This window comes from Otolemur garnettii, unplaced genomic scaffold, assembly GCF_000181295.1.
Source record: "Otolemur garnettii isolate 467f Iridium unplaced genomic scaffold, OtoGar3 scaffold00088, whole genome shotgun sequence".
NCBI lineage: Eukaryota > Metazoa > Chordata > Mammalia > Primates > Galagidae > Otolemur > Otolemur garnettii.
In genome coordinates, this window is record NW_003852483.1 from 15,728 (window position 1) to 24,639 (window position 8,912).

At 52.1% G+C, this 8,912-nt stretch overlaps 1 protein-coding gene across 1 annotated transcript; it reads right to left on the reverse strand.

Moving 5' to 3' along the window:
* Positions 1-5,783: 5,783 nt before the first annotated feature.
* Positions 5,784-7,296, reverse strand: ZNRF4 (zinc and ring finger 4). The gene is given in 3 exon segments (XM_012808339.1): positions 5,784-6,993; positions 6,995-7,132; positions 7,262-7,296. Coding segments are annotated over 3 exon segments (1,383 nt in total).
* Positions 7,297-8,912: the final 1,616 nt, after the last annotated feature.

The following is an 8,912-nucleotide window of genomic DNA, read 5'->3' on the forward strand; positions in this document are numbered from 1 at the left end:
TCAAATTCTGATTCTAGCACTGTCTTGCTGTGTGACTTTGGGCAAGTGGCATTCCTTCTCTGGGTTCAGTATCTCAGCTGTAATTGGGATCCGCTTTGTTTCTACCCTCTCCAAATCTCATCCAAGGGCTCTGCCTCCAGAACTGGCGCACTTGTACCCCTCCACACCCACCACCCCACCCGCCATTGGCTCTTGCCTGGATCCAGGCAATAACTTCCTCCTTTCCTCTTTCCTCTCTCTCACACCCTCCACCACCACCCTCCACATCAAATGAAGCCTTTAAAAGCATTAATCAGCTCCCTGTGGCAAAAGACTTGAACTGCCACTTCACCAAAGACACACAGATGGCAGAGAAGCACGTGCAAAGATGCTCAATGCCATTAGTCACTGGAGAAATGCAAATCAAAACCACCATGAGATGCCACTTCACACTTACTAAAATGGCTAAAAAATCTTTAACTGACAATACCAAGAGCTGGTGAGGATGTGGAGCAACTGCAGCTCTCCTACGCTGCTGGAGGGAAGGCAAAATGGTGCAGCCCCTTAACTTCTGATGAAGTTAAACACACACTTACCAGAAAGCACCCAGAATTCCTGCTCCTAGGTATTTGCCCAAGAGAAATGAAAACACACATCCATGCAATAACTTGTAGATGAATGTTTGTTACAGCTCTATGCGTAATCTCCAAAGACTGGAAGCAATCTAGCAGGTGAATGAATGGGTAAACAAGCATGGCGCATCCATGCAGTGGGGCACTACTCAGCAGTAACAAGGAAAGCTCTCCTAAGACACACAAGGATGTTTCTCACATACACTCTATTGTGAGAAAGGCACCAGTTACAAAATGCTGCCCAGGCTCAGTGCCTGTGGTTCAAGCGGCTAAAGTGCCAGCCACATACACCTGAGCTGGAGGGTTCAAATCCAGCCCGGGCTTGCCAAACAACCATAATGGCTGCAACCAAAAAATAGCCAGGTGTTGTGGCAGGTGCCTGTAGTCCCAGCTACTTGGGAGGTGGAGGCAGAAGAATCGCTTGAGCCCAGGAGTTGGAGGTTCCTGTGATGCCACAACACTCTACCCAGGGCGAAACTTGAGGCTCTGTCTCAAAAAAACAAAAAAAATAGCTGCCCACTGTCTGGTTCTGGTACATGACATTCTGGAAAAAGCTAAACTACAGGGACAGGAGGAGGGACAAGGACCAGTGGTTTTGTCCCAGCAGAGGATAAAGGGGCATGAGGAGACATTCCGGGGAGATGGGACTGTTCTGTATCTTGACAATAATGGTGGTTACATGACTACCCATTTGAGATAATTCGATGAACTGTAAATATAAAAATGATGACTTTCTCCCCGTTGCTCCCTGTCTAACTTCCTCTCCCCCAGCCATGAGGCTCTTTTCGTTATCTCCTGCCTCAGGACCTTTGCACTTGCACTTCCCTGCAACAGAAATGTTTTCCCACATCTTCCTTCACATTTTCCTGTGGTTGGATTGGGTCTCCGCCCATGTCACCTCCTCAGAGACGCCCTCCCTAATCCCCTCTAACTAAATTCTCTATCCCCTCATAACCTGCTGCCCTATCACCCTGTTGAGTTAAAAAAAAAAAAAAAAACAACCTACAATTCATTAAATAGTAAATTCCCTGAGGGAGTTCTCTCTTGGTCATGGCAGTGTCTGCAGCACCCAGCACATAGTAGGAGCTCATTAAATATGGACACAGAGGCAGTTGAGTGAAAAAGTAAAGGCACAGAGCTCTATGGGCCTGAGTTCAAATCCTAGCTCAGCGCCTGGTGTGCTGTGTGGCTTCAGACAAATTGCATAACCTCTCTGTTCTTCATCCAAAAGGTGAGATTAACATGCCTCTCTTGAGGGGATGTGGAGAGGATTTAATCCAGCAGGAACCAGCCCTGGCTACCCTAAATCCATGGGCAAGAGGCCCTACTAGAAAAAGGCAGATTATCTTCACATTTACAGTTGCCCCTGGGTTGTGCTCTCGTCCAACTCAGGCCCCAGCTTCAGGGAATGTTTGTTGAATGAAAGAATGAGCAAATCACAATCAAATGCCTTAGCTTGGTGATTAAGTCCCCAAACAACTAAGCCCTTTCTCACTTGAGCCCTAAGGACTTACTTTGCTATCCTCCAGTGTGCTCAGGATCAGCTGCCTCTCCTGGCCTTTGCACAAACTATGTGGGACCAGCATGGCCAGCTGTGCCCTTTCTCCAACTTCTGCTTTTCTTGGTGAGCTCCTGTGTGTCCCTCAAGCTCACTTGAATGCCCCCTCCCCCAGTACACCTCCCTAGAGCCCCATTCTCTGGGGTCCCCAGCCCTGGATGTCTGGATCCATCTCCCCCTAGCCTGCATCAAGTGGGGAAAGCCCTAAACGGTCAGTGAATGTATTTGCAGCCGCCCTCCAGTGTTGTGGTCCTGGAAAAACCACCTTCCCTTTTACAGACTCAGTTTCCTTCTCTGGAAGATGAGGGTGTACCACAGGAACCCAGCTCAGCCCTTGAGGAACCAGTGCAGGGAAAAGCACATGCGCTCGGTGGCAGGGCTAGTGGCTCTGGCCATTCCTGAGTGCGCCCCTCCCCTGAGGCTCAGTTTCTCCATTTGGCTATATTCCCTCTTAGGCAAACACAGACGGGGCACCACCTGGTTGGGCAGGAGGGGGCCTCGGCTGCTTCTCATGAAGAACAGCAGCCAAGGCGGGGGCCTGCAGGGCTGGCACGGGCGGCCTCGTTAAGCTGCCAGTCCTTGGCAGCTCTCTGCTTTCATGGAGGCGGCTGGAGAAGGGCCCAGGCCTGGCTGTTGGGGGACTGAGGATGCTGGGATAAAGCTGAGGCCCCTTCTCAGAGGAGGCAGATCCTGAGTGGGGGCAGGGAAATTTTTGTACACTTATTAAGCACCTGCTGAGTGCCAAACGAGGCTGCTCAGAGGCTTTGCCCATGCTGTTTCAGCTGCCAGGATACTTTTCCTTTTAATGTTGCTGATTACTGCTCATTTTGATCTCAGTCTAGAAGACATTGCCTCCAGGAAGGCTTCCAGATTCTCTGAAGTGAGTCAGGCACCTCCCCTTGGGTTAACACAATGCCTGAGTTTTCTCCATCAGAGCTTCATTCACCCAATATCATAACTGAGGTGGATAGGTCACTTAGTCAATTAGCAAATGCTGACAGAGCACTTAGTAGGTGGCAGGCACTGTGCTCAGCACTGTGCATACTTAGAAAACTCTATAGAATAGGTGCTGCTTTTGTTTCAACTTTACAGGTGGGGAAACTGAGGCTCAGGGAGGTCAAATGGTGAAGTGAAGCCATCTGGCTTGGGGGCCTGGTCCAAAGCAGGGCCTCAGTAAGAGTTGATTTCCATCCCCAGTGACAGTGAACTCACCCCACCCTGAAGGAGATTCGTTGGAGGTGTGGGGATTTATTCATTCATTCACTCATTCTACAAATATGTATTCAGCAGCCATGGAAGGCCAGGTCCCATGAGTGTGTCTGAGTGACAGGCAGTGCTAGACATCTCCAGGATCTGTTCCCTCTCCTTCCATGGTAACAGAACCCCTGATTTTCAGGGTACAGTTGGTCACTCAGAATAGTCTACTTATCCCAACATCCTTTCTGCCTGGTGTGGCCACATGACTAAATTCTGGCCCATTTGATGTGAGAAGTTTGAGCCCTTCCTCACCCCTTCCACCTCATTGCCTGAAAGGCAGATGTGATGACTGGAGCTTAGGCAGCCACCTTGTCCATGAAGAGGATGCCACTTCCCTAGAATATGGAACAGTAAGATGGAAGGAGTCTGGGGCCCAGACACTGTGAAGCTTCTGTGCCATCTTTGGGCTGAGTCCTCATATTCATGAGCAAATAAGCCCTGTGTACTTGAGCTGCTGTGGTTGGGTTTGGGATCTCATAGACAACCTCAAGCCTGACTGCTACGTCTGTTCCTCCCTGTTTCTATTTTTCCATCCTCACTCCTTCTCATGCTGGACTAAGAGGTCTGCCCCACCACAGTGGCCAAGGCAGTGTCCCCTAGGTAGTGTAGCCTCCATATTGGCATTAAAGCAGGGGTCATTACCAGGCTGGGGAGTGGTGTCCCTCATGAGGTGCATTGGAGGGCCTCACCTGAGAGCCATGGTCCCCCAGGAATCTTATGCAGGGACTTCAGCCCACATCTTGTTGCCTTTACCACACTTCCACCTACATCCTTTTCCCATCATCAGCCCAAGAACGGAGACCTTTCCCTTAAACCACCTTGGAAATTGCCAGCTACATCATGAAGCACAGGCAGCAAAGCAAAAGTGGTAAGTGCCTCTGTGTGTGCAAAACAGGAAACCTCTGGTCCAAAGACAAATATTCCCTTGTGACTCACTCAGACCAGACTGCTAGGTCCAAATCCCAATACCCCTCACATGCTGTGTGGCCCCAAGCAAGTGACTTGGCCTCTCTGGGTCTTCCTTGTTGCCTCATTTGTAAAATGCAGACCTGGAAGTATTTTTTTTTTTTTGAGACAGAGCCTCAAGCTGTCCCCCTGGGTAGAGTGCTGTGGCATTATAGCTCACAGCAACCTCCAACTCCTGGTCTCAAGCGAGTCTCCTGCCTCCGCCTCCCAAGTAGCTGGGACCACAGGCGCCCGCCACAACACCTGGCCATTTTTTGGTTGCAGCCGTCATTGTTGTTTGGCGGGTCCGGGCTGGGGATTCGAACCCGCCACCTTAGGTGTATGTGGCTGGCGCCTTAGCCGGTTGAGCTATAGGCGAGCCGACCTGGAAGTATTTGAAGAGAGATTTTCTCCAAACCCTCCAGTGGTTTCCTGCCAGGCATTTCCTGCCCTCGGGCCTTTGCATGGTCTGTTTCCTCTGCCTAGACACCCTTCTTGAATGACCACCTCCCACTTATTTCTGGATCCAGTCCTAATGTCTCCAGCTAACTACTCCCAGGCCAACTCCATTTCATCATCCATTTGTGTTGTATTCCTAGCGTTTATCTCCAGCTGAAATCTTCCTGATTATATATTTTTTTCTTTTGGAGACAGAGTCTCACTCTGCCACCCAGGCTGGAGTGCAGTGACATCATCATAACTCAATGCAGTTATCCTCCTGAATCAGCCTCCCAAATAGCTGGAACTACAGGAGCCCACCACTACCCTGGCTAATTTTTCTACTTTTGGTAAAGACCAAGTCTCTCTCTTGCTCAGGCTGGTCTCGAACTCCTGAGCTCAATCAGACCTCCTACCTTAGCCTCCCAGAATGTTAGGAGTGTTTTTAATTAAATTTAAAAACAAGTTTGAACAGTGGGGAAATCCCAAGTTTCATTCAGCATGAATGCACCCAAGTCAGTCCCTTCATTGTGTGACAAATGTGCCCTGGTTATGTAAGACATGGACGTCAGGGGAGAATGAGTGAGGGGGATTGGAGAACTCTTGGCAGCACCTTTGCAACTTCTCTGGCAATCTAAAATGGTTCCAAAGTAAAAAATTTATTTTAAAAGACAAAGTGTAAGTGAATAATGAAGGAGCACATTAAGGATCAGTGGCCCGTGTGCCCAGGACTGGAACCAGCAGGAACATCCCAGCTCAGAGCCCTCAGCCCGCCGTCTCCTCACTCACAGACACTGGAGCAAGCCTCAGGCTCAGCTGGGCTGGGTGTCCCTTGAGCCCAGCCAGAGTCCAGGCAGTCTGTCAGCAGTGAGGGCGAGAATCTGCTTTCAAATCCACTTTATTTTCTCCAGAAACATTCCTCATTGCCACCCTCCCCGCCCTAGATCTTGGCTGACCAGGGGGGCTGCAGAGCCTCAGGAAGGTCCTGGGGACCTGTCAGAGGATGCTGCCGCAGCCTCAGCCACCACCAGGGATGTGGTGCTGCAGCGACCATATGGGCCACCTCGGGCCAGCAGCTCTAGCCTCCGGGAGCGCAACCGGGCCTGAATGGCCCAGATTGGAGGCCGGTGGCCAGGCAGAGAGGGGTCCTCATCACAGAAGCTGTCAGCAGTGGAGTCGGAGCCATCTTCAGTGCCAGCCACTGACTGTTTGCACACGGGACAGGACCGTCGGGTGGCCTGGGCAAACCAGGGGTCAATGCACTTGCAGTGGTAGGTGTGAGAGCAGGGGAGGATCTTGAGCTGGTCACCTTCCTCATACTCATCCAGGCAGATGGCACACAGGTCATTGCGCCGTGTGAAGGTGCGGACTTGGGCCTTCTGGCAGGTGGGTGTCTTGACCACTGGTCCTCGTGTCCACCAGGCCCGGACCCAGAGCCACAGGCGACGTAGGACAAAGGTGACAGACATGACCAGGGCCAGGGTTCGTCCCAGCACCCAGGAGACAGCCAGCACCGGGTGGCAGTCCAGGTCAGGGCAAGGAGGGTGGTTAGGCAGGAGGAGCACATGGGCCGACTTGTCACAGCGAACTATGACCCGCAGGTCCTGTGAGGCAGCTTCGCCCACAAACACCGAGGGGATGGCGATCTGGCTACGCAGGTCCTCATAGACGTGTGCCATGCGCACCAGGTCGTCGGAGCGGACATTGTGTACGATGGCCGCCTCGAAGCCGGCCCGCTGGGCATGGAGCACCTTGAGGTCAAAGGAGCAGTCGTAGCGGCGGATCAGCACGATGGCACCCAGAGAGCGGTTGCCTGGCTGTGGGCCCTCGATGGGCTGGCACGCATTAGCCGGCTTGGCCTCCATCAGGTAGCCCCGCACGCCCTCCGGGGCCAGGGGGACACCAAACAGTGCCGGCAAGTCTGCAAAGTCCACGGTGCTTGCGTTGTCTTCCAGCACAGCCCGCACCACTGCCTGTGAGGGTGCCAGCAGCACCGACAGGATCAGCAAGGCCTCGACCACCGCCACCAGGGCTGGGGCCGGCCACTGCTGCCCCATGGCCACCCCCTCCTCAGGTTGTGTGCAGCTAGGTCCCGCTGGGGACGGCACACAGGAGGCCGTGGGGCATCTCCAGGGCCTCCCCGGGGGCCCGTGGCCAGGATGCTGCTGCAAGTGGCAGGGAGTTGGAATGGGTTGGGGGGCTTAGAGACAGGGCAGCAAGGACACGGGGACCTGGTGGATCTAGGCAGAGCGTGCTCCCAATAGCAGCCTGGCGACCATTGTGACTTGGAAGGCTGGTCTCGGGAGCTGCTGGTCTAGGTGGCCTTTCCGGCAGATGACACTGAGGCTAGAGGCCCTCTGGGTTCTAGATGTCTCCAGCCTCTGTGACATCGTTCTGTTCCAACCTCCAGCTGCCTGGACCTGGGACCCATAGAACATTCTTAGTGCCTGACTTGGCGGCCTGGACAGCCTTCTCTGCAAAGAGCATCTTTGTCTCCCACATCCAAGGAGGCCAAACAGTGTCAGAAAGTGGGTCTGGTGGTCCCCAGCAGCACAGGTCCAGCACTCACTTGGTGCTAAGGCTCTACCAGTATCATCTCCCCGAGTCTCCCAGCATCTGCCTCAGGAAGGTGCCAGTGTTACCCTGATTTGAGACCCAAACTTGTTCCCCACCCCATGAAGTCAGGACTTCAAACCCAAATTCTTGACCTCCTCTCACACTCCTTTTCTCTCACTCTGCTCGAGCCATACAGGCCTCCTTGCTGTTCCTTCAACATGCTGGGCATAGTCCTGCCTCAGGGCCTTTGCATGGGCTGTGCCCTCTGCCAGGAGCCCTTTTTTACCATTCCTTACATGGTCAACTGCTGTATATCCTCCACAACCAGCTTCCTTGATGACTGAATCAAGAGCAGCCCCCCTCATTCCCTATCCCCCTTCTCTGTTTAATTTCCCCCATAGTGTTGTCTCACTCCAGCCTCATGTCTTGTTTCCTTGTCACTATCTGCCTTTTCCATCAACTATGGGCTACTTGAGAGACTTTCTGTCCACCACTCCCAGCAGAGCATGCAGCACATAGTAGTAGGTCTTCAGGATGTAATATGGAAGAAATGGCCATCATCCCCATCTCATAAATGGGAAAATTGAACCCAATTCTGGGTCCAGGAATGAGGGCAGGATTCAAGGTCCCTCCTCCAGCAGGCATTCAGCTTCTTGCTGTCTGAAGCCTGATTTCTATTTCAGACCCAGCTTGGGAAGGCTCACCTCCAAGGAAGACAGGGTAGGCTATTAGCAATCCCCTTTCAGCCAATCGGATGTACCCACCCTGGAGCTTAATGCACAATGGGGTGATAAGACCATGTTTCAAGGGAGAAGCACATAGGTTGGAGGCACTTCCTTCTGGACCTTTCTTCTGCTTGTCTAAATCTTATCCATGCTCTTTGTCAGGGAATCTGAGGTAGCAAATACTACCCAACACACTCTGGCTTAAGTGGAAGGGAAATTCTATCACATAACGGGAAATTCCAGAGTGTGGGCTTCAGGTATGGCTGGCTCCAGGCTCTCAAATGGCATGATCAAGAATGTGTTTTCTTCCCTCTTGGGGTTCCTTCATCCTCTGCACCAGTTTCACTAGGGCAGCTCCTGGCTTAAGTCACCAATTTGGCCACCTAAAGGGAAGAAAATGTGTCATGCCAATGAATCTAATTGGTTCCATTTAAATCCCATCTTATGACTATGTTAATGTAGCCAGGGACTTACAGGACTCTGATTGACTGTGCTTGTCCCTGGAGGTGGAGTTGGTCTCACCCTAAAGACATCTTCCTGCTCCAACCACAGCTGGACACCCCACTCTCATCTAAACCCCAACTCTGCTTCCCTGATCCTGGTATTTTTACTTAACCCAGGAATTTTCACTTTGGTGCAAATGAACCCAGAGTGCAACTGGCAATGTCTGAGACATCTGTGGTTATCACACTCGGGGGAGGGAGTGCTCCTAGCATGGAAGAAGGAATGACTCAGCATCCTGCAGAGCCCAGGATAGCCCCGCCACAGAGCATGACCTGGCCCCAAATGTCCACAGCGCTGCAGTTGATAAACCCTGTATTA